Here is a 25,807-nt window from a genome sequence, read left to right on the forward strand (position 1 = left end):
TTTAAACTGCAAGGCGGTGCATTTTTGACAGCTGGCTTTGGGTTACAGTAACAAAAGGATACGGCCAATACCAGTCCATGAAAACATGGCTTGATTAGCTTCAACTCTGCTCCAGCAGATAGGCGAGGGACTTCCTTCTGTCTTTTGTTGCCATAACATCACATCCATTGTTATTTCCTCACACCTCGCATCGTCTACGCTCCTCTGATGAACAGGTTGGTTTTTATTCCATTCTTTTCTTTTTAGTAGGAAAAAGGAAACGAGTGGTCCTAACCCGCGTCACAGCTCGTTCCATCACAGCCAACTTCAATCACGCTCCAACTGTGTCATGCTAAGCTAAAACTCTCAGGTGTGCGCCTAATTACGGCTGACTTTCATATGCTAATCGACAACTCGCACGTCTTTAAATAATAAAATTTAAAAATCCCTCAAAGACCAGTGATTTAACCAAAAATACCCAGATGACCACAACTGAGAAGTGGGGTTTAAAAGGAAGGTGAGGAGGCGGGGGTTAATTAAGGCCCCCATTGTCAGTATCGGTAGGGAGGGGGCACTTCAAAGTGTGTGTTGCAGGTTCAGGGGCCTTTTTTAGCCTTGGGGCAGCTGAGCAGGTGAGCCTCCTTCTCTCCAGGATACCCTTTCCTCTAATCTTAGGGGTGGTATTAACTGAGGACAGCCAGTAAGACGGACCCTGACGTTTACTTGTGTTCTTTAATTTTTCCAGATTATGTGGAGTATAGGGAGGGTATTCAAGAAACACTCCTTTATGTCTCATTATTTATATTACTCAGTGATTCATTGTAAGTCTTTTTTTGCCTAGCATCTATGCTAATGTATATCTCTCCTGCCGTTCTTGCTAAATAGTGTCACAGATGGCACAGGCTTATGTCTCTGTTGTGGATTATGGCTCTTCTATCATGTTTTACACTAGGCAGTTGAATGTGTGTGTGTGTGTGTGCGTGTGTGCATGTGTGTGTGTGTGTGAGTAAGAGAGGAGTAGAAAGGGTAACATGCAAACACCCGTGCTCTCATTTTCACTCCCCCTGTAATTCCTTTTAACGTACCAATAAATTCAGCCTCTCTCATCTCACCCGTTCTGGGGTGGCCTTGATGAAAAACAGATGACTTTTTTTCTGTTTCCAGCCCACTGCGTTGACCCCGCTCCTTCAAAAAAAAACACTGAGATAGACATGAACTCACTTATTGTCTGGTGCCAACCTGCAGAGCATCTGCTGATTAGCCTGCATCAGAGCAGGAGACAGAAAATCCCCCCCTCCTCTCCTCCTCCTCTCCTGTCAGTTGGAGAAAATCCATCATGTCTCAAGTTTTATTGCTTTTCTCATTGGCTTTTATTTTGCTCAGATAGTTTTATCGCCTTGAAAACACACACAGACACAGTTTTTTTTTTTAAAGTGGTGTACTGTAGGAATGCTTTCATACGGAAGAGTCACAAAGAAGATACACAGTCAGGAAACTCTGGCTTAAATAAATAAATAGTGTTAAAAGAGGTACTTCTCACTGCTTTGACTGGTTCTGCAGGAGAGACATGCCGTTCATAGCACAGAGTGTGATATGTTTGAATAAAAAAAAAATGCATTTTCTACATTTCTTTCCTCCTCAAGTGTCATCTTCTGAAACCTCACTGGAAAAGGGAAAGAAAGGCACGATCTTCCTCAGCTTTCTCTCGCCGCTCACGCTGTCTGCTGACTGCAGGGAAATGTGATTGCATAATTGCTACCATGTGTACCACTTCAGTCACCTCTTAAATTAAATTTCTTTGTCCTTATTTAGTATGAATGCCCTCTCGTGTGTGTGCAGTTTACAAACTTGTATCATACATGGATCTCACCTGATGGCTGCGCTTCACATTTTTGGAGCATTCAATACTTCAGCTGTAAAATGGCAGTTTTTCGTAGATCGAATCTGAGTTACCTGTGTTTGCTAGAGCAGTGCTTCCTCGCTTGTGACCACAAAGGCATATAAAGCATCATCATTTTTGTGTGTGACTGTGACAGTGTAACCTGTTTACACAGATAGGCAGTGTCACTCTCCGCCCGAAGAAAGCAGAACAGAGGTTTCATCATAGCAGTTTCATGCTGCAGCAACTGAGTTTGTTACCGTCTCTTAACCACAACCATGTTTGTCTTCCACCCTTCATTCTGGAGACACAATCCATGCAATCGCACACAGCTAAAACATAACAGAACGTGTACTGTATTATTCTCCCTTAGGGCAATCGTCTGGATGAGACAAAGGATGACAAGTTTCATAGTTTTAAAATGACAAAGTATAAAGACCAAGTGTTGTGTGTTACAAAGACTAAAGGAATGCCAGGAATGAATTTGACGCCGGCTAACCTGTGACTCAAAATGCAGTATGATGGTTTGACTTTGACTAATAGATGATAATGTGTGATTGCAAGCTGTGCATGGTAGGTTTGATTTCCTGTAGTTAAGCTTTTTGTTGGTCCTGTGTTGAAACTTGAGACTTATCCTGACTGACTAACATGCACGTTCTCCCCCCCCAGAGAGTCAGGAAGATCTCCAGCAGGTGGTCCAGGAACGTTTGGCAGAGTTACTCCGAGTCCTAAAGGCAGTCATCGGCAAACATCAGACCCTCAACTCGGTGGACATCCTAGGAAAGGCTGGCACTGTCATCGCCAAGGTCAAAGGTCAGTAATTACTCACTCACACGCATGGGCGCACACAGACACATACACACACATGTATAGTTAAACACCACAGGCGCCCAGATGGTGCTCAAATACTGTATCTTGGCATGAAATCTCATTGTTGCATTACTGGTTCGGGGTAGAGGTCTAACGTCAGTCTGTCAGGCTCAGTGTGGGAAATACCCTGCAGGAATGCTTTATTAATCTCTGCTTGGTTATAGTTGGCTTGGTGATTTATTTCTAAAAGGACACAGTGTGAGAAGTTATTTTTCCCTGCATTTCCGGTCTCCTGAATGAACACAAACAAGAAGAATCTCCCAAAGTCACAAGTTCATCTGCTAGAAATGTGATCCGCTGTAAGGGTAATTCTTCCTCCACAGCGGAGAACGCAACGGCTGTAATTTGCATACCATATATCAACGTCCGAGGAGGCCCCATCGACGGGTTGCTTCGTCAATAATGCGCATCCAAGTTTCCTCATTGTTTGTTTTCCAGGCGTCATGAGGTGTGAGGTTGTCTGTCAGCTCACCTGCTCTCTATCTCAGTATCTCAATTGTGACAGAGGCCACAAGAATGTCTGCAATCTGCGGCCCATTGACTAGTGCTTTGACAATGTTTAGAGTGTGAAAAGGAAATAGAAGAGATCAACCACAGGTGATTGATCATTGTTGAGACTAAAATTAATGACAGTACAGACTGAAACCTCAGAGACGGGATGGAAAAATGAGACAAGACCAAGCACATTCTTACTGACTCATTATTAAAGTTTGGACTTATTTATAAAGCATATTTAGACACCAGTGTTCCCACAAAACCCAGTAAAAACATCTGGGGTTTTTTTTGACAATCTGAAAATATATATCAATCAATCAATCTTTATTTATATAGCGCCAAATCACAACAAAAGTCACCTCAAGGCACTTTACACATAGAGCAGGTCTAGACTGTACTCTTTAATTTAGTTTAAAGAGACCCAACAATCCCACATGAGCAAACACTTGGCGACAGTGGCAAGGAAAAACTCCCTTTTTAACGGGAAGTAACCTCAGGCAGAGCTGGGCTGTAGGTGGGCAGCCATCTGCCTCAACCGGTTGGGGTTGAGAGGGAGAGAGGTGGGGGGGGGGGGGGGGGATACAGAGGAGAGAGAGAGAGAAACGAGAGGAGAGAGAAGCACATTGAAAATCAACATTGACAATATAATATAGCATAACATTGAAAATATATATTTGAATTGGTTTACAAAAATTCCATAGTAATTTCTTAGTAAACGTAGTAGTAAAAAAACTATTATTTGATAGTACTTTAATAAGAGTATCAAATAATTGATGTTCTCCTCAAACTCTTTAGAATGACACTATTAATTTCGGAAAAAAGTATCACTAAAATATTTTAAAGATTTGCATTAACCCCCCCCAAAAAAACAGCTGAATGATATGCTGCTGTATAGTATGATAGCGCAGCGTATCATTCTTCCTTTCCTTAATAAAAACTTAGTGATGGTCAGTAAACACAGTAAATTCATGTAGAGTAGAAACTTGAGAGTTTGCCTGTCCACAAGGGGGTGCCTTACATTACCACAACTCCCTGGCCGGACCGTCCCTATTGGCCGGTAGGTAACACAATACTGATAGTCAGCGAGCCAGAGGAGGACTGAAAAGGAGAGGCTGAAAGAGGAATGAATCAGTTAGACGTCAGAGATGAAGACTCAAAGGTTTGGATGATAACAGGCCTTGTGTGTCTCAGTGTCTTCAGAGTGTGTGTCGTCTCCTCACTCATGTCGCTCTTTGATGCTCAGTCATGACACCTGGGGCATTTGGACAGCTGCCAGAATTTTTTGGAAGAAAAAAAAAACCTCCCTCCCTCCCTCCCTCCCTCCCTCTCTCTACAAACACATGGTTGCCTAACAAGTTTCAAATACCATTTACATGTAGATGTTTCCTCTCCCACTATTGTGTTTTCATTTGACACTGAAGGCATATTTAATAAACCTGAAACTATCAAGAGCACGCTCAGCTCCACTCAGCTGTATAATAGTTTAATTCCAAACACAGAAAGCTTTAGTTAAATTGACCGTACTCTGTGTTTGTGTTATGATCTCTGCACAGACTCCTGTTGGCTCGGAGCACACCCAGACAATGTTTCTTTCCTGGTCCCATTTTGAAAGTTTTCCCCCTCCTCCTTCTGAAAAACTGCAGGGCACTGCAATAAAAGTGTCAACTTCCTCAACTTATTGAAATTCTTTCCCTGCTCCCTGTCCCCTTTTTGTCTAGAGCAGACTGTCAGTTGACAGATTGTATTTGTTTTTTGCAATCAATCTGGTATGTGTGAAAGATAAATCTGTCCTGTGCCGATAAACCTCTTGTAAGGTTATTTTATAGATCTAAGAAAAGCATGTTGGTCAGTGATGATGTCTTTTAACTTTTTTTTTTTTTTTTTTTTTTGGTAGTCTGCTTCACTGATAAAGCCAGTGTATGAAAGTTAACTAGACTGACCAACAACACCAGATAATTAAGTTATGGTAAGAAATGAAGTCATTTTTCACAGACTAACTGTCCCAGTTATGGCTCAACTGTGAGAAAACAATGGCCCCTGTACTTGAATGATGCAGTTTCCATATTTCAGCCGTGACAAGGGGGGCAGAGCTCTGGAATCATTGTTATGAGACCCACAGGATGTCCTGAGGAAGAAGTCAGTGCAGAGTTGTACGCTAGCATTCAGGGCCAGTGAGGTGCACGGCAGGGAGGCTCGCACCACCACATCTCCTCTCTTTTCGGTGTCCTCAGGAGTCTCCCTGGAACGTGGGGTTGCCTCCCCAGCCCCCAGGATGCCATGACCTTTCCGTGCTTCTTCACAGGCTGGGAATTTACAATTAGCCAACCACTATTAATGGGGATTGAATTTGCTTTCATGAAGAGAAAATGGAAGCACAAAGGCTAGAAAGCAATCTGGAAACTCTTTAAAGCTTTTTTTATCCGAGGTTTTCGGATCCACCAGCTGACTTAGAGAAAAGGTAAGCGTTGTTATGGTTGTCAGTACTGTTGCATGTCACAGAACTCAAGCTGCGAGAGTGTTTCCTGTTGCAGGGTAGACAGGAAGTATTCGCTGCCTGTGTCTTGGGCTCCTCGGATTGCTTTCTACAAATCTAGTCTTGCTGAGTAAACCGTTTCCTGAAGAGGGGATCTTTGTGCGCATGTTCTCAAAGATTTATCAATCATCGACGGCCTTACAGTTCGTTAACTCGTTTCTAAGATTCACTTCTTTAAATGGATCTCAAAGCAAGAAATGCGTACGATTGATTTCCTTTTCTGTTTATAATCGACATGGAAGAAGACGTATGGGATTATAACGCTTTGGACCCGAGGAGGGAATATTTGGGACTGCTTTTGAAAATTCCTTGAACATCCATCCTTGAAGACCCTTGAAGATTTTCCAGAAGCTGTTTTGTTTTTTTTCATTTGGTAGAAAGGGATACGAGTCATTGCCGCAGTCAGTATCTAAACTATTCACAGACCTTTTTGTCTGTCATCGAGTGGCATGTTGAAATAACTTAAAGCCTTTTGCAGAGACTATAAACCACTCCCTGCAACCGCTAAATGTGTGACTGTGGTCTCAGCACTTGCAGGTACGACTCTTACAGGAAGAAAACAAAACCAAACCCAAATCCCTACGTCAAAACCAAACACTGATCTTTATACTGCCATTTATTACATCATCATTTTTGGCTCTAAAATGTGATGTATTGTTCATGTGTTAAATGTTCACAGTCCAGCCACATCCAGGCCTGGCTGTGTTGAATACCTTTTGTTGAATGATTGAGTAGACATTAGCTGGTAGTTAGCATGCTTTTTCTATGGCTGAAGTTTTTTTCTGTGTTTTATCACTCTCCACAGGCGTTAACTTCAAGGAAGTGAACCCAGAAAACAAAAAAGCTATATTTGGCGAGATACACGCATCCATTGACACTTTGGCATTCACATTCGGCAATGTGTGAGTACAAGACTTTTCAACACCACCATACTTTTCTTTTTTTTACTACTTTTTTGTGTAACATGGCTGATTTTAGGCTTGTTGAGTGTGTCCTGTTAACCTTATTATTATCTCTGCTCTGTATGTTTTGGATTGTAAGGTTGTTATAGAAGAGAGAAAACAGTGCCTTTATCATTGATTCTGTCATGTATCTGCCCCCTTTAGAGTTTCTGACTTCCTTATGGGAGATGTGGACAGCGGCTCAGGGTTGGGGATCCCCCCGAACAGGAGAAGCAGGGTAAAACATTTTTCTTTTTCCAGCTTTTGAGCCAGATACCTTTTTTTTCCCCCCTTTGTTTTCAAACATGAAGGTTTTCAGAAGAGTGCACTTAAAGTAGTAATTTTACCACGCCTCCATTTTTAAAAAGCCTCAAAGACTTGCTTTCTGTACTTAATTGGGGTGTTGAAAACCCAGGAGCTTCTGATGTCTGACTTTGATTGTATGTCTGCTGTTCCCTCCTTATAATCTCAAATGTCTTTATCACAGTCTTTTGACAATCTCTCCGTGGATCCTGAGGGATATGCTTCCGAGAAAAATGACCTTGTGGGTAAGTGTTCACATTCAGATTCAGTCATTAACCTCCGAAACAATCTGTAAAATAAATGGATCCTGAAATGTAATAGCTATTAATGGCAGGATTACAAAGTGTTTAATGGTTGCTCTGTAGCCCGGGGCAGCTTGTGAGTTAGCAGAGTGATTTAGGCTTTGGACTCTTTTGAATGCCTGAGGTAGACCCACCCTAAACCTCTGCTTCCACCCCTGTTATTTCTGCTGCTTTTTTCATACTAGCTGCTCGATTTCCCCTCTCCATCCACATATTTGACATTCCTTGCCTGTTTAGGAGTAGTTCCGTGTGGGATGGGAAACACATGGGGTTTGTGTTGAATCAGAAAGCAGGCTGCTAGGAGAGGTGTATCACAGTGTAACTTGTACAAAGAAAACAACACTGTTAGACTATTATAAAAGATACCAAGCACTTTTTTGCATCCTCCTACACTGTCAACTCCCTCACCTCAAATACGGTGTTTTCATGTACCTCCCACTCGTGTCTGTTGGAATAGTAAAACTCAGACAGTTCGGTCCAACACTTTCACTTCAGTTTATTTTAACGTGTCGGTGTCTTCTCTGCTGATTCGCCCCCCCCCCCCCCCCCCCCCCCCCCCAGGCCCAGAGGTGCCGTTGTCACGGGAGGAAGAAGTTGACTTGACCTTGCTGAAGAATGACAGCGGGGTGGAGTCTGCGCTACTCTATGCTAAGGCCTGGTCCAAGTACATCAAAGACCTTCTTGCCTGCATGGAAAAAAGACTGGCTTTGGGTAGGCCTATATGATATGAACAAAATCATATCCCAATATCACAATGTAGCATGTTTTCTGTGAATTCAATGAATGAATAGTTTATGTATGACCTCATGGAAAGGCTCTTATTATTTTGAATTATATACTATAATTATATACTCGATAAATAAAAGGTACTTACTCATCCTTTTATTTGGAACATTTGATTTCGCTTAACTGAAATTTTTATTAATTTTATTATTAGTTCCGTACCACTAGTACTGAGTGTGATTTGCAACACAACATAATAAATGATAGGGAATAATATTAAACAGTAGACATTTTTCTGTCATCACACAATGTATACCGTCATATTGCACACTCTTAGCTATGATCGAGGCATTAAAACTATTGACAGTTCATTCAAGACAAAGAATCAAGGCAATGAGAGTTATCTGTAAACTGTGTTTGACCCTTAAATTATAAGCCTTTAGACTGTTAAGTAAGTAATGGGAAGAGTTTTGTGGGCATTTCACAGCCATTCAGTCATGGCAGTATGGTCTTCAAGAAGGCAATTCACCTCCATCAGTCAAGGATGAGGACTTATATGTTAATACTTAATAATTACAGATAAATAATTTCAGAATCAAACTTATTGTGGATATACTATGTTACTTTCTTCATATATGTATATACACAGAATACTCCTCTATTAGTGCTTATACTTCAACTGAAAATGATCAAACTATGTAGAATAAATTGCCTTAAAATGGGCTGCACCTGAATTGGGTGCAGCTCTTGTTACAGGAATGAAGGTATATATATTTCATCCTCCTTTATATGTTGTGTTTATTAAGAATTTATATTTATTTTTATTAAACCATTTGCCTGTTTGTCTCACTGTTGGTATTATTTATGGTGACATCTATGGAGTAATCTACATTCATCTTGTTACGTACTGCAATGTGTGGAATGTAATATGTCAACCAGCTCATGAATGTGAAAGGCCAGCATTACCCAACTAGATGACATGCGTTACACATGCTTCTTATAAATAAATTAGCTGACAGTGATTGCAGACATAAATAATCTTGTATCCCTTTGTACAACTATTTCTCTTTCAGATATCGAGTATGCTAAAAGTTATATCAAAATGGCTGAGTCTGCAAAGACACTGGCAAGTCAACAGGTAAATGATTTTATTGTGGTATTGACTTCATTGATGTGTAATTATACAGTAATATAAAATTAACTCATGTCCTCAGTAAAATAAATATTTAAACATTTATTTTTCATTTTCTCAACAGGACTACATGCCATTCAGCGATATCTACGTTTCCACATTTAAGAATGAGATTGAATACAACCATATGCTTGTACAATCTGCAGTGGCTCTTCAGACCAATAAATTCATACAGGTAGGAAGAGACTATCGCCCACGCAGAGTGCTTCATTTAGAGAGTCTGTTCATTTATCTGTCTCTAAACCAGTTGGGTAAACTCCAAAACATCTGTTGTTGGGTTAATTTAAGCATTTTATAGACAATGACTGCCTCTACCATTTATTTATTACATTTTTGTGACAACATTGTTCATAAAAAGTAGACAAAGATAACTGAAAGTGGAATTCATTGTGAAGGAGGGAGGGGGGGGGCACATGGCTGTACCTCCTGTGCAAAATGTAGCAATCTTTAGGCAAAGGTTTTAACAGGATGAAGCCACATTCGAGTCAGTAATTTGCTTGTTTTTATTATTTTTCTTGCTTCTTTTTTGTTATTATTCTGTTCTCGGGTGTTTTTTTTGAGGAATGTAATTTCCAGTCAAAATTTTAGATACACTCAAAATGTTGCAGTTTAAATGAGACCCAACCAGAAACTGAGATGGCCCTAGAAAAGTTTGGACCTGAAAAGTCCTGAAAAGAACAGTAATATTCTTTATCAGGACCTGCTTTTAAGAATAAACTTATTCAGGAAATCCCTTTTTGAAATTGACCTTGTATCCTTTTGCAGCCTCTTCTGACTCGCAAGAATGAACTGGACAAGCTGAGGAAAGAAATCAAGGAGCAGTGGCAGAGGGAGCAAAAGAAAATGGTGTGTGATGAATCCCTGTATAGACACATACAATTAGAGACACGCTCCACAGCAATACTACCAGTCTTCCTTTTTCTATCACAGACTAGTCAAATATATAAATGTCACTGCAGTCAGACTCATGTTATAAAGTGGCAAAAGTACAACATATATATTTTTGCCATTAGGATGGAAATAAGAAATACAGTTTTTTCTTTCTATAAGTGGTGCTTTTTCATGGATGGTGGTTTGCATACTAAACCGTATCACTTTATTCACATGTAAGGTTAATCAGCTACACAGGCTATTTATATTCGTGGGAGCTGTCAGCCACCTGTGTCATATTTTCATCACATGAGCTTATGTGGCTGAATTATGTGGTTTTCACAGCAAGAGGCAGAAGCAAGCTTGCGTAAGGCACGAGCGCTGAAGGCCCAGAGGAGAGAGGAGTACCAGAAAGCCCACTCATCTACCAGCCGCTCCCAGGAGGAGCAGTCTAATGCTGGCAACAAACATCTGGAGAAGAAGAGGAGGTTAGAAGAGGAGGCACTGCAGAAGGTAGGTGGGAAGAAGATAACAGGGGGGCAACAGATAGGTATAATAAATAGCATCTAATAATAACTGCTATATTTTTTCCTCTACTCACATCACCTAATACATGGGATTTATTACACCATGACAATTTACGGTGGCATAGTAGGCTGCCGTCTCTGTATATGATCTCATGTGCCAGCAGGAAAAGTAGTGTTTCTGTCACATCCTCACTCTGTGCTCTGTATTTATTATGTTGGATAGGCGGAAGAGGCCCAGGAACAGTACCAGATCTGTTTGGGTGACGCAGACGTCAAGAAGATGGATATGGCCAACGCTAAGAGCACCATCCTCACACAGATCAGAGAGATGGTCTTCCAGTGTGACCTCACACTCAAAGCGGTGAGTAGAGTTTACGTAATGCTTGTAAAAAAAAAAAAAAAAAAGAAGATATAAAGCAGCCTGATACTTAAAATTATTATCAGTTCAGAAACAAATGTAACAAATCTTCTATAGCAGAAAGAAATGCAAATATGAAGTTCATATGATCAAATCATTGCTGATGGGGCTGGTACTTTAATATGCTACATGTACTACTTACAATACTGTGTGCTTCTTGTGGTTTGCTACTTTGGTATAAAAACATTCTTTATATTACATATAGATTACACATATAATAGAAAATTGTGTTATAAATCGGCTTGGAATAACATGCCATTTTATATTTACTGTCGCTCAAATTGAGTACATATTTATGCAGTGGTTAAATTGTGTCCATAGAAATGAATATTAAAAACACTTTCCAGAGGTCTCAGAGTAAAGTTTTCATCCTTGTTTATTTATTCTATGGTTGAATTGAATCAACATTTGTTCTAATTTTGTACTAAATGGAGTGAATGGAAAGTCAGTAATAACACTTAGAAAGCCGTCTGCCTGTCTTTTATTCTACTTGACCACTTGAGTATTAATTTGTCCATTTTAATAAATTCACTCAACCAGTCAGTCTTTTATTCACTCATTCAACTTTTAATCTATCTTTCTTCAGGTGACAGTGAACTGGTTTCAGATACAGCAGGCACAGACTGTGACGCTCCCTGCCCACTACCAGGCCTTGAGTGAAAATGCCAAGCTGTACATACCAGGCGAATGCTATTCAGAGTTTGTCCGGAACCTGCCCAGAAATCTGCACAAAGAACGCCTACACTCAGACTCTGACAATACCAGGTAATAATGAGTATAAATACAAACGAAGATTCTGGTTTCTGTATTTATTCCACTGGTAATGATAACGAGAAAAATGTCTTAGAAGCTGCTACGCTTTGACAAACATCCCCAGAGTCCTCAGCTTTGCATTTTATTATTTTCACAGATGTGCTCATGAAATCTGTTTGTTATACTTCTCTATAAAGGCTTAATGTAGTTTAAACACACTGATCTCAGACTACATTGTTGTACATGCAGACACGTCGGGTCTTTTTGAATTAAACCTCCGTTTTTAGAGGACAGTGTTTCAAAAATATCTGAAAGTCTCTCCCATCCTTTTTAGAAGTTTTCATTCCTCATAGTTAGTATGTCGTGCAGTTCTTCTTTCAGCAAAGGTAACAGTGACTCAGAGTGGGAGGAAGTGAGAGAGAGGAGAGAGAGAAGCAAGGAGAGACAGAATGCGTGTTGAATTTGTTGCCCTTCCTCAGGAAATATCTGTGGCGCAGGCTGAATGCAGCAGAGGAGATTGTGAGCTTGAGAGTTTGGCTCTGGTTTACTCTACTGACTCTACTTACACTGTCAAAGCCGGCTCAGATTCAGCTTCCCACACACACACACACACACACGCACACACACACGCACATTCTCACTACCTACCGTTAAGAGAATAAGCAGTGCCTCATAAAACGTTTTCTTTGTACTCTGTTAATTACATTATGATGATTGATATCGTTTCTCGCACTATGAGCATTAAAGCATAAATCACAGGTGTTGACTGAAAAACAGCTACGTGACTAACAAAGTGAATTTAGTGCTTGAGAAAAGTTAGTTCTTCCATAACAGTGAAACCACAGACATGTGATACGTGTCATTATAAGTCGCAGTGGTCTACTCTTAACTGGGTTTATTATAGTTTCAGTTCCTAACCCTCTCTCTTTCAGTCTTAATTATGTCTGTAGCACAACTTCAGGATTTCATGATTTTATCTATATTTATTTACAACTATGAAATTATTAAAACATTGAGAGGCCTCTCATCGACAGGAAGTGCTTACAGCCTTATCGCATAACAGAAAATGAAAGCTTAAAGTTTCAGTGTGGGGTGGAGTAATGTTGCGTGCGTCACTGGTGTTGATAAACAACCCCAATGCACGCTGTGATTTAAAGACAGTTTGCAAGTGGACAATAAAAATTGTATTTACCATTAAATTCATCACACAAAAGCTTTAAATGCTAACTTTATTTCCCCAGGTTTGTGTTCAACAAAAGGTCAGTGGGAAGCACTCATTCCTCCCATGGCAACCTGTCGCAGGCATCCATCAACTCCTGCGACGTCCTCAGCGGAGACGAAGTGGACAGTCTTCTGCACCGGCCTGCAAAGATCAGAGAGAGGAGGTCCAACAGCAGCACAGATATACAAGGTGCCTATGCTCAAAAGATCTCAAAAGATGCCGTTTGATATCCACTTTGACTAAATGAGTGATAACACAGTAACATTTAAGCAAATTAACAGTCATCAACAAAATGACACTACTGTAGACTTGGATCATTCTTCATTTTTCAGGAACTTGTCCTGAGAGACTCTGTCATGGAAATGCTTTAGGTCTAAAATCAACAGTTTGAACTGTTTGCTGCTTACTCATCTTAAGTCTGGAATAACCGTGTGACTGTTCTGCTCCGAAAATAACTGAAACTGCTGCTAAGAATATCCTAAACAGGCAGCTGTCATTTAGTTGTATTTCTCTGTTGTTATTCTGTTTGTGTGTGACTGGTGGTCTGTATGTTTTCATTGCAGGACTGAGAAGCCAGGCCCCGCTGAGAGCCTGGGCCTCCAGTAACCAGGGGAGCCAGGGCGGGATGTGCAGCGACTCGGAGAGTGCCGGAGGCAGCAGCGAGTCGAGGTCCATGGACTCCCCCACCGCCAGTCCAGGTATGAGGATCTTATGCCAAATTTTTTCATAGTTTAAAAGAGGGTCTATGTTTGTGTAAAAATAAAAACACTGAAAGGAGAGGAAGTACTTGTGCAAATAAGTTAAAATTTGTATATTATTAATCAAACACCCAAATCATGTCGTTTAAAACATTCATAGCTTGTTTTTGACATTCAAATCATAACTAAAGGAGGATGGTGGAGCTCATTATTATGCCTCCTTCATTTCATAAAATCTGTGAAGTGAAACTTCCTCATTGTTCACCAGAGCCATGCTCTGCCCTGGAATGGATACACTTCCTTCTACACATGAAACTACAAGTCAGATTGTGAACACTATGAAGTGTTCAATCCTAATCCAACATGCTCTTATCTACTATCTGTTCTCTTTACTGCACATGGCAGATTCTATTATAAAACTACACATCAGCACGTTATTGTTAGTGTCTGTACGTGGCTATGTACAAATGTATTCTTGCTTTGCATTTCTGTGTGCAGGTGACTTCAAACGACGTCTGCCCAGAACTCCCTCCACTGGAACTATGTCTTCTGCTGATGACTTGGATGAGAGGGAGCCACCATCGCCCTCAGACAACGGTAAGACATGTCTGTGTGTGTGTGTGTGTCTGTGTGTGTGTGTCTGTGTGTGTGATCCATGCTAATGCGTATGCCAATTTTGGGCTTGTGTCTGAAGTAATGCAGCCAGTCAGTGTGTGTGGGTTTATTGTATGTGACAGGGAAGTTGTGAAAGGGAGGGAGAAATAGTGAGACTGGCACACCTCACAATATTACTGTATACTGTAGGTGGTTTTGTGTGGGTCTGACTCTCTGGAGGATTTTGCTTACATCAAGTGATTTTATACTCGACAGAGCTGCACTGATAGGGGTCGTGTTAGTTTTGGCATACTGCCCCTGCTTACACTTCCTGTATCTATGGTGACCTTTCGTTGTCAGTGTAAATGTTTATTTTCTCATTTTGACATGAAGCAGCAGCAGCACCCGCTTGCCTTTTTGACCTAATTTTTTCAACACGTGTTACGGTGAATGAACAGGAAGTCCGAGTATGCTAAATGTGCTAAAATAGTAGCTCTGTATGTATATAGCAATATAATGTGGTTATTAGGCTGACTTCATGTGATTAACTGCTCCTGCGCTGTTACAATGTGTTTGATTTTACAGTAGTGATAGCATCCTAATTTCACCTGTAACATTTTTTTTTTTTACTTCTCTAATTTGCCCTCCTACCAAAGTCTAGTTTTCATTGCTCTGATTAAATGTCAGGCACCTTACTGACAGGAATTCGGCACGATGTCACATGACTGGTAATTTCCCTAATCGACTGCTCTGATTTTCAGGTCTGGCAGAGATGGTGACAGAGACAGCCAGCTCTCCTGGTCCCTTCCGAAATGCTCAGATGTCCAAAGCTGCTCAAACCCACAAGCTGAGAAAACTGCGAGCCCCATCTAAATGTAGGGAGTGTGACAGTCTGGTTGTTTTCCATGGAGCCGAGTGTGAAGAGGTACAGTATATATACTATTCGGTTAGCTTAAAAAATTATAATGGTGTTACCTTTTCAGCCACAATCATGATGCAGTTTTAATATTATAGCAGTCTATCTGGTGCATTTCAGTTATTGCAAATGAATGATATCCAATAGAAATACTATAGTTAGTATTTGAAAACCTAAAATATCAAACTAAGATCTAAATACATTTGACCTACTGTTAAGATCACACTGTGAGATACAAGTAAGATATTTCATTGTTAGACCTTGTTTGATGTAAGTGTTAATTTTGGACTGTTTCTCTCTTCTTTCATTCTCCAGTGTTCTCTGGCCTGCCATAAGAAGTGTCTAGAGACGCTTGCTATCCAGTGCGGCCATAAAAAGTTGCAGGGCCGACTGCAACTCTTCGGTATCGACTTTTCCCACGCAGCAAAGAACAACTCAGATGGAGTCCCCTTCATCATCAAGAAGTGCACTTCTGAGATTGAAAGTCGAGCCCTCAACATCAAGGTAAAGTCAGTTTTTACGATGCATACTGTGAAGATAGTTCTCTCTCATTTGAAATCTGGGTTTTCAGTACTTATTCAAGCAATACAGACATATTTAATTACTATACCTAAAATATGAAGGTTTTACCTCATGGTGAAAAATATGCTGACTGGACTGTGATTATCTCTTTCGGTGATACATGCTCTTCTTCTTTTTATTTTCTCATAGGGCATTTATCGCGTGAATGGTGCCAAATCGCGTGTCGAGAAGCTCTGTCAGGCTTTTGAAAATGGGAAAGACTTGGTCGAGCTGTCGGACCTCTCACCTCACGACATCAGCAATGTCCTCAAACTCTACCTGAGACAGGTGGGTCTTAAATGCTTACTGAACTAGGTAGAGGGTTTTTTTTAAAAATTACAATTATGTTCATGTGGAAGTATAAAAAGGTAGATATTGTGGTAATTAGTGTTGCACGGGTTAAATTGTAGTAAAGTTGTTGTTAGTATAGCAGGAGGAAGTTAAAGTTGTCTGTTCATCCCCATGATGCAATGTCACAAATGTATTCACTGCGAGAGACAAACAACACAGCCCTGTTTTCTTTCTGCGTACAGTTACCCGAGCCGCTGATCCTGTACCGATACTACAATGACATCATCGGCCTGGCCAAAGAGTGCCAGAGAGTGATCGTGGAGGAGGCCGATAAACAACAGGGCACCAAGACGGGAGAAAAATGTGGTCCAAGCGTCAACCTTAACCGCGTCATGTTCAAGATCAGAGACCTGCTCTGCCAGTTGCCTCCAGCCAACTACAAGACTCTGCGTTATCTTATTGCCCATCTAAACAAGTAAGGGCTGTAAAAAAAAAACCCACCAACTGTTAGTTCTAGAAAGCTAAGGATTTCTGTTTATTGCTCGTGTTACCGTAAACAGTCCTTCATGAGACGCAAAGGGAAATGGAGACTTCCCTAAAGCACAGAGGAAGTGACAAAAAGTACATAGAAGTCCATGCTCTATTATAAGTCTTGTTTAGTTGGTGTTGAAATTTTCTTTTTTTAATATATGTGATAATGTTCTCTATATTTACATCATTTACTAGTCTAAAAATAATAGGAAGTGTTCTGAATTGTATTTGTTATTGCAGAAGGCTCAGTAAAAAGTTTTCCTTATCATCATTTATTGTATAAGGTTAAATATTGGTCTAAAATATGCCTGTTGGACTTGTAAACTCATTATTTCTCTTTACTGCCACAGAGTGACAGAGCAGGCAGAAGAGAACAAGATGACCGCAAGTAACCTGGGCATCATCTTTGGCCCCACGCTGGTTAAGCCGCGGCAGACGGACGCTGAGGTGTCCCTGTCCTCCCTGGTGGACTACCCCTACCAGGCCTTGATGGTGGAATTGCTGGTGCGACACTTCAAAGCGATCTTTGACATGACACCTATGTCCTGCTCTGAAATCGCCATCACTGGCCAGGTGTCTCCCAGACTCACGCCCCAAGAGAAGCTGCAGAGGCTCAACAGACACTCCGCCTCCCTGATGGACATCAAAGAGGTGAGGAGGTCAAAAGAGATGAATACAGTGGATACAGTATAGTGTACAAAGTATTAGCAATGTTCTATTAAGTTACCTGTCCTATTGCTATATATGGATTGTTTTAAATGTAATATTTTTTACAAAGGGTGTCAAGGGGAATTCTGATAATGTCACCATTTCATTTTAATTTTTTTAGACATGATTTTTTTTTTGTTCATTCTAAATGAAATTCGATATCACTATGTGCTGCAAAGACTCTGATTGTGTTTAATTTCCTTTCAGAATGCCAAAGTCTTCAAAAGATACTCATCAGTGATCCCATCCTCACACATCCTGAATGAGGTTCAGGAGGTCCAGCCAGGAATAGACAGAACAGACGCCTCAGCCTCGGACAGACTCAATGGGATCCAGACATCTAGTCAAGAGGAAGTCCAGAGGTCAACCTTAGTGTTTGGCCGTCCCAGCACCACCGTCCCCTCCACCACAACCACCACCACCACCGTGCCACCAAAGGTCCAGCTACGAACCCAGCGCGCAAGACACGTGTCTCGGCCGATCAGCATGCCTCTGGAACGCCTACCAGCTCCCGCCCAGCTCAGCGAGAGGAACATCCGAAACGCCGCTGCTAACACTGACGCCAGCTCAGTCGAGCGGGACCCCGTCGCCGAAACGATACTGGAGATGCCAGAGCCAGAAAAGGTCCGGCAGAGCGGCTCATCCAGAATTAGCACCTACTACATCACGCCTTTTATGGACACACAGGCAATGCAGAGGAGAACATGGGACAGGAAGTACAAGCACTATGATGTTACACCCAGGACTGCTAAGATAATGGCCAACTTGCCACCTAACAGCTCTGGAGTGCAGCCTATTAAGACGTCGATACCTGTCACCGCTGGCCCAGCAGTGACCACTTCCTCTCTGGGCCATACCACAAGTAGTGTTAGCACCATGTTCCCCAGCAACCCCTGTACAATGTCAGTCAAGCCTCTCTGGACGTATAAAAGGGAAAATGACACAGATACTTCAGTCAGTGAGTCTAGGAGCTCACCAACTCTTCCGCTAACGCTCAGGGCACCGAGGACTCTGCAACCTCCTCCCGGGACTTTCTACAAGCCCCCAATTTCCTTTAACAGCAGAGCTAGGACACTTCCGAACTGGACTACCACTGTTGCCACCGTCACCACCACCACTACCACTACTTCTGCACTCAATCCCACCAGCCCCACCAGCCCCACCCCTGTAATCACTCCATCCCCTACCCTCACCAGCCCCCCACAGACACTGCTCCAGACACAGGACTCCACCGACAGCGCCATTGACCCCGGGACCTCGACCTCCACCAGCCTTTCCCCCCCTCAGTCCCCACCTCCGAGCAGCCCCGACGACCTCAGCCCCAGCGAGACAAAACCCGTCTACCAAAGACTGCGACCTCGGAGGCTGCAGGAGCTCGAACACAGAGAAGCTCATTTTGTCTGATGCCAAAAAAAAAAAAACATTATAACTGTAAATATTAATGTATCCGTGCCATTGTGTATACTGGGAAAAACATTCTTTATCAAAGAGGCTGAGACTGGGAGCAAGTGTAGGTCTGTGAAAATAAACCATGAAAGTGTTATAAGTACTAATATATTATATTTTACGTCATAGTCAGCAGTGGTTGGTATACCAAAAACATCAGAACAAGTGAAGTGTGATGCCAACACTGAATACATTGGTGTCATGTTTTTTAAATAACAAATACATGAATTCTGTTTTTTATGTCAAAGAGATTTACCAACCACAAGACTGACTTCTGTCTGTAAAGAATTGTAAACCTATCATTTTCCTTGTTCATGTTGTCAATGTTCAATGTTTGATTTGTTACAAAATGATATTTTATTGTAATCACACAATGCACTTAATGCAGATTCAAATTCTAATGTTGCCATTAATGTTAAAATTGGCTTAAATTTGTATTTTGTTCCGTAAGGGATAGATGGAAGTAATTTTTAACACGAGGTTCTTAATTATTAAGAAGTCTTTTACCCTTAAATTTGTTCCTTTTTAGCCTATGATTGGTACATCTTTTCTCAGTATGTAAACCATTATTATCTGTTTACGTTTTTTTATATTCATACATACATACTGCATGTTTGTCACAGTGATTTTTTTTCATTGTGTTATTGTGACCATACAGGAGAAAAATGACATGCAACAGTTCTTGCTGCAAATTAAACATGTAGTTTAAACTGTTATTTTTGTTCCTATCTCATTTTTTTTATTACAGATGTTTTTTTTAGTGCCCCAGATAATTATTTAAAAAGGGTTTTTCTTTGAGCTCTTCAGATTTAATATGTATTATTTACACCATCTGATACATTGCAGTGTGTTATTATGTATCTCAGTCCTGTATTCAGTCTGATTTTGGGGTATATTTTGCTGTATTGAACAACTTGAGGCAAGAGACAGAGATGAAGACAGAGATGTAGGGCTCACACTTTTTTTTTTCAATATAAATTTATCTGAAAATCTATCCCCTCAGAAAATAATGAAAAATGAAAACAGTCCAAAATTGGAAGATTTTAATTTTACGGTGAGGTGAAAGCAGAAAATTGTCACATTTCAAAAACTGGGAACAAAGAATATTTTGAGTTTTTGCTCAAAATATGACTCAAATGATTAATCCATTATAAACAGTTGCCCATTAATTTTCTCCCCACTAACTAATTTATTAATAGACTGATGTATTTCTGTTTCTTCAGTGCCTCAGAGAACCATACATGAGACTGTAGAGATGAATTTACTTTGTTTATTATACTTCTATATGCTACCTGCGGGATTACATTGCATCCTATTCTGTACTTCAACCATGTATCCAGTCTTTTCTCCTTTTTTTTTTTTTTTTTGCTGTATTAGCAAATAATAGGAGAAAGACACAATAGTAGACACTGAGCTACCTGAGCCACCAGGGTGCCCAGATTTCTGCATAGCTAAGATCATTTGAATGTAGTTTCAGGGTAAGCTGCATCTGTTTACACATAGTTCACAGCAGGTTCAAGTGGTTTTACTGTGCTTCTGTCAAGGCTTCACATTCCCGCAGCTTAATTATCCATGTCACCTGTTCAGCCTTGTCGAGCTGCTCAGAGGAGTGACTCACTTCAGACGTGTTCAACACAAAACCGGCAACAAAACTACTGTCTCTGCTTCCTGTCACTTCTTATGTCCCCAAGCCTAAACTCTGATTCATTTTATAGGCGCTGAGCTAAAAGACTTATTTGCAGAATAATTTACAGTGAATATGCAGATAAATGTTTCCTCAAGGACAATTTGACAAGACAGGGAAAAACACATTTGGTCCTGATCAAACCTGTAGCCTCCCTTCTTTTCTTTTAAACGATGATCCCTCTTTTCCTCCAACAGATATTGCCTTAATTCTTCCTCAAAATGGATGACTGTTGTCTTTTTTCTGCCTGCCCATGTTGAGCTGGGAGATTAGAGCAATCAGATTAGGAGTGCTGCTGACCTGCAGGCAGAGGAGAGAGAGAGTGGGCAGCTAGGAGTCATGCGGAGCTCTTCTACCTTGCTTAATGTCTTCCATTACTTCAGCTTGTTTGTGAACCTCTTTCTCTAGATGTCGTATGACTTCTATATCATTCCATAAGAGGTAAGGCTATTAATGAACTGTCTTATTCTTTTAGTGACATAATTAGATGTATTGGAAGATGATGTAAGAGCTGATAGTTGCAGTGTATGGTTGCTAATTACTGTACGGTAGTTTTGATGATACCTAGATTGCAGTAATATAATGTTTTTGCTGTATAAACAGAAATCCATCGTGACTTCATTTTTAATGTTATGGCGTCTTAAACATTGTTTTTTAACGACGAGACACGATTGCCACATAATTTCTACATGTTTCTATCAATCTTGTTGCAATGAAGTCCCGTCATGTATAATTACTGTTTGGGTAATAAGGTGATTTCAGAGGAGTCAGACACATAATGATAGATTTTACTCTCCTCTTTTATTTTAATAGCCTTCGTAGTCCTCATGTTTTCTCTTAAGTGTTTATGTACCTGCATCCTCAGTCTGGCAGTCTGGGGTAATCTATTGGACTCGTCACTGTGAACAAATTACTCCATGTCCAACATGCTCCGAGGCCATCTGTACACATAACCTGTATATGTGATTGATGTTTGAGGTTTTTTTTCAGTGTCTCCAAAATGAATTTTGTTTTTTGGAATAAGTCTTTATGACCTCATGTTTTCACCTTGTAAATAATGGTGTTAAATGATACATTTTAGTAGTTTTTATAATGTTATACCAACTTGTATTTTCCAGCTTTCTTTTTGCATAAACATGCCCACACAATGAACCATAGAGCCAGTAGGGATATAGTATTTTGATTGGGAGCACTTCAGAAGAGTATATCCTTTCCAGAAAAAAAAAATCCCCCTAAAATGTATCTAATGATGTTTTTTGAAAGTCATGTATAAATCAAGTCAACCTTCAAGACGAGACCACTGAAGGCTAGACCTTAAAAATGTAGTCCAATATCTTCGCAGGAGCAGAATCATGAGTGATGGAGTTGTGTGTCTGCAGGTTTGTCTCTGTCTGATGACCCCCTCCAGGGGTTGAGCTGCAGAGCAATGAAGACAAGCTCCCAAATCCGACTATTACTGTGGAAAAACTGGACTCTCCGCAAGAGGCAGAAGGTATAACCATCTATGGGAATGGATTGGACAAAACATCAACAACATGATAGAGCCCATTCAACACACATAGCACAACACAGCTGGTGACCCAACAGCTTCATCATGTAGCAGTCTCAACATAAACTGTATATAGTGTTTGTCAAACTGATGGGTAATTTGAGGACTGTTGTATTGGATTAGACTGGACAGGTGCTGCTGTGTTTCTGGTATTTAACTCTTTATATATATATGTATCATGAATATGTTTCCCACTTATGTCCAGATTCGCTTCCTGATTGAGATCTGCTGGCCAGTCTTGTTATTCATTGGTCTGGTGTGGCTAAGGAAAGCCAATCCACTGTACCAACAACATGAGTGTAAGAAAAAACATCTCAAAAATCAATACTGATGTTTTTAAATGTCTCCTGGTATGTTTGGTGATTCACATACTATCACATATTTTCTTTGCTCCTTCAGGTCATTTCCCAAACAAGGCGATGCCCTCCACAGGGATTCTACCCTGGATCCAGGGCATCTTCTGCAATGCCAACAACCCCTGCTTCAGATATCCGACCAGAGGAGAGTCTCCAGGAGTTGTATCCAACTATAACAATTCTGTGTAAGGCTAACCAAAACACTTTCAAGCCAACACTTAGTCCCACTGAAGCAGAAAACAAAGGAAACATTGTGAACTGTTCATAGTCATTTACTCATCTAAGTTTTAAAATCATTAGATATTGATATTTATTGTGGTTGGCTCTGTGTTGCAGATTGGCAAAGTTTTACGCTGATGCCCAGGAGCTCCTGCTCAATGACGAGGAGATCCAACAGTTGGGCCGTCTCTGGAGTCAGATGTCGTCCTTCTCAAACTTCATGGAAACATTGCGCAACAGGCCGTCTTCAGTGTCAGGTAAAGGACAAAACTTTAGAGTGAAACTTAGCAGAGAAAGACTTTCTGGCCAAGTTGTAAAAACCCACTTGACATAATTTCCTATAAAACATTAACCTTAACATGACTGGAAACATGACATTGTTATCCTGTTGCCTCCACATCCTCTTTTTGTTAGTGTTTCATTTTCTGTCTTGTTTCCATCATAACATCTCCACACTTAAACTTTCTTCTTCTTTTCTTTTTTCTTTTTTTTTTTTTTTAAATCTCTGTCTGAATCTCAATGTTTCATTTTCCTTTATTGTTTCATCACATTCACAATAAGGTTTCACTGCTATCGGAAATGTCAGATGTCACATTTTCTTACTGGATGTAAACTGTACACAGGAACATCCAAGAAGGAACATCCAATGGTGCCATATTCTCTATAAATGCCCTTTTATCCCTGGTAATATTCACACTTTTATGGTCGGTCATATGTGCAGGATTGAAATACACACACGACAAGCCAAGGTTACTGTGAATATGACATTAATTTAAACTTTTCCTTACACCTCCTGCTCTCCAGATTTCCCCTGACACACCAGATCCTGACTTGTTGTGAATCATTACATCTGTGCAGTTCACTTCTGCTCAAGTCAATATTGTCTTTAGTGGTTCTAACCTTTTACTATCTCTGCTGCTCTTCTCAGGTCGTGGGCTGAAGATAAATGACATTTTGAAGGATGATGAGGTTCTCACAGCTTTCCTGTTGCGAGACGCTGGCCTGTCTAACTCTATAGTTTACGAGCTCGTCAACGCAGAAATTCGACTAGAACAGGTGCATTTTGGGTGGAAAACTGAGGGGTTCAACTTCATTCTGTAAAACAATATTGAAGAATAACATTATGTTCTTGGGCCTGTTTAATAATATTTGTTAACTATGAGACATACCACGTTTCTTAAAAACATACAGCCTTGACTTCAAACATCATCCCTGAGTCAATAAAGAAAATATTCCACTTTTTCTCTCATTTTTCATGTTCTTCAGTTTGCCTTTGGCATCCCAGACCTGCAGTTGAAAGACATAGCCTGCAGCCAGGCCCTACTGGAGCGCTTCATCATCTTCCCCAGCCGCATGGGCCTCCATGGGGTGCGCAACGCCATGTGTGCCCTCAGTCAACAAAGACTGCAGAAGATAGAGGATATCCTGTATGCTAATCTGGACTTCTTCAAAATCTTCAAACTGGTTAGTAGCTTGTTTGAAAGGACTTCGTGCAGCTGTTGTGAACATTAGCACATTAGTGTCAAATTGTGTATTGTTGTTTAAAGGATGTTGTTGCTTCAAACTGGGCCTCCCCACCCTTACTCCTTTGCTTTCTTTAGTCAAGAGATTTGTCTTTTGGGTTATGGCCACTGAGGATGACATGCGAGTATTTATTACCATTGTGGTTTTATTTGAAGACTGTGTGTTGTTGGATGATGTCATGTCCTGTTTTGTCAGTGAGCAGTCTTCTGTTAAAATGCTTTTCAGTCATTAAGGTTGTCATAGATTTCCAGATGATTGTGGTTTAGCAAACGTTATACCCTATTGAGTATTTCCAGCAGCTGGATGGTGTATTTAGGAATTCAAATGGACAGCAGTGCCCATATTTATGGTAATGAAGGCCCATTGATGTGTTTTTAATACATTTAACAATGCCAGCTGTGGCATGGAGTAATAAGATATATTAGACATTAACTGATGGTTTTAGTGTTTTCTTGGGATTTTCTGAAGACAAGAAAACTTCATATATATATTTAATATCCCCAGACTTAACCTAAAGGACACTCTTTAAGATGTTTCACTACACTGTGTTACTTGGTACATTCACTGTGAACTATTTACAAAGAAAGGGTGGGGGGTGGGTGCGTGGGGGGATTTTACTGAGCAAAATCTGCGTATTTCTCAGTAAAATCAGTATAATATTTATTGGTAGTTTATGTTGGCTTTGAACCCTGAACAGTTACAATTCTAAAAGGGAACTTTCCACAGAATGTGCTCATCTCCTTTTGTGTCACTCTGACACAACAGTTTGTTATTTTTACCACTTCTGTGGACCTTTTCTCAGCTGGACTTCTTTATGAAAGCAACTGGATTAGTCAAGCTGTTAATGAAACATTGTTTCTATTTTTTCACTTTCATACTCGTGATGACACATTCAACAGTGGTTTGCATGCCAGAGTGCTTTTTTCTCTCTCAGTACATCGTGGCTTGATGGTTGGTTCAATACAGAGACTGTCGATGCCAGTGCTACATGTGAGTCCTAGTGACTCATCCAGGTGACGATGTCAGACCTGGTCACTAGCCACAGGCCACAGGCCACAGGCTTTATTTAGAGCTTGGAATAAACCACACGCTCTGTTTTAACTCTGTTTTAAAACAGGCACCATTTAGTTTCCCCCAAAATGATACCTCATGTTATCTCTCATACTTTAAAGTAAAGATAAAAAAAACTGTTATGTATAACTTTTATTTGTGTATGAAGGCTGTCTCTCCGAAGCACATCACAGAAAATTAAAGTAGCACTAAAAGAGGAAGTAAGAGTAAAGTACCTCACACCTTGTACAATATTGGAACTATTCTTCTTTGACAACCTTAAGTTATCCTGCTATATGTGTTTGTTAGTGTACAGCCTGAGTGGGTCAGGTGACTGGCTCAGAGACCCAGTATGACATTATCCTCCTCTTGGCCTGTTTCTCTAATGGGTTTAGCTAGGCCCTGCCCACAGACTGTGAGGTACTCTGTAAGTCGTGATGCTGCACCTTGTTTAAATATGTTATCAACAAGTGCCGCTCAGAAGAGATCAGTCCATATAGCTGCCAGCACACCTGGCTGTCTGGTAACTATGTTGACTGTCTGTAGGAATGACACAGTAAGAGCATGATGACATCTTGAGTCAATTCTTGAAGACATCACAACTGCAAAAATAAGACTTTGAATATAGGAGTAAATGGTTCAGATATTAGGCTAATATTTGAATAACACAGAG

At 40.5% G+C, this 25,807-nt stretch overlaps 2 protein-coding genes across 3 annotated transcripts in view; both read left to right on the top strand.

The window, feature by feature from the left end:
• The window catches only part of arhgap29b (Rho GTPase activating protein 29b), a 30,082-nt gene extending 10,614 nt beyond the window's left edge, over positions 1 to 19,468 (top strand). The window contains exons 3-22 of the mRNA XM_053329852.1: positions 2,528 to 2,671; positions 6,562 to 6,658; positions 6,863 to 6,935; positions 7,185 to 7,245; positions 7,864 to 8,013; positions 9,099 to 9,163; positions 9,282 to 9,392; positions 9,983 to 10,063; positions 10,433 to 10,600; positions 10,838 to 10,975; positions 11,619 to 11,797; positions 13,027 to 13,196; positions 13,571 to 13,705; positions 14,204 to 14,302; positions 15,061 to 15,224; positions 15,531 to 15,719; positions 15,927 to 16,064; positions 16,310 to 16,542; positions 16,949 to 17,249; positions 17,514 to 19,468. Of these exons, the coding sequence (XP_053185827.1) occupies positions 2,528 to 2,671; positions 6,562 to 6,658; positions 6,863 to 6,935; positions 7,185 to 7,245; positions 7,864 to 8,013; positions 9,099 to 9,163; positions 9,282 to 9,392; positions 9,983 to 10,063; positions 10,433 to 10,600; positions 10,838 to 10,975; positions 11,619 to 11,797; positions 13,027 to 13,196; positions 13,571 to 13,705; positions 14,204 to 14,302; positions 15,061 to 15,224; positions 15,531 to 15,719; positions 15,927 to 16,064; positions 16,310 to 16,542; positions 16,949 to 17,249; positions 17,514 to 18,710 (3,893 nt within the window). The 3' untranslated portion in view covers positions 18,711 to 19,468. The remainder of the gene's footprint in view (positions 1 to 2,527; positions 2,672 to 6,561; positions 6,659 to 6,862; positions 6,936 to 7,184; positions 7,246 to 7,863; positions 8,014 to 9,098; positions 9,164 to 9,281; positions 9,393 to 9,982; positions 10,064 to 10,432; positions 10,601 to 10,837; positions 10,976 to 11,618; positions 11,798 to 13,026; positions 13,197 to 13,570; positions 13,706 to 14,203; positions 14,303 to 15,060; positions 15,225 to 15,530; positions 15,720 to 15,926; positions 16,065 to 16,309; positions 16,543 to 16,948; positions 17,250 to 17,513) is intronic.
• A 2,394-nt stretch (positions 19,469 to 21,862) lies between these two features.
• LOC128368927 (retinal-specific phospholipid-transporting ATPase ABCA4-like) overlaps positions 21,863 to 25,807 on the top strand; it is a 37,232-nt gene continuing 33,287 nt past the window's right edge. For both annotated transcript variants that reach the window (XM_053329850.1, XM_053329851.1), the window contains exons 1-6: positions 21,863 to 21,928; positions 22,191 to 22,284; positions 22,385 to 22,526; positions 22,678 to 22,817; positions 23,489 to 23,616; positions 23,827 to 24,024. In XM_053329850.1, coding sequence (XP_053185825.1) covers positions 21,863 to 21,928; positions 22,191 to 22,284; positions 22,385 to 22,526; positions 22,678 to 22,817; positions 23,489 to 23,616; positions 23,827 to 24,024 — 768 coding nt within the window. The remainder of the gene's footprint in view (positions 21,929 to 22,190; positions 22,285 to 22,384; positions 22,527 to 22,677; positions 22,818 to 23,488; positions 23,617 to 23,826; positions 24,025 to 25,807) is intronic.

Source organism: Scomber japonicus, chromosome 12 (genome assembly GCF_027409825.1).
Source record: "Scomber japonicus isolate fScoJap1 chromosome 12, fScoJap1.pri, whole genome shotgun sequence".
NCBI lineage: Eukaryota > Metazoa > Chordata > Actinopteri > Scombriformes > Scombridae > Scomber > Scomber japonicus.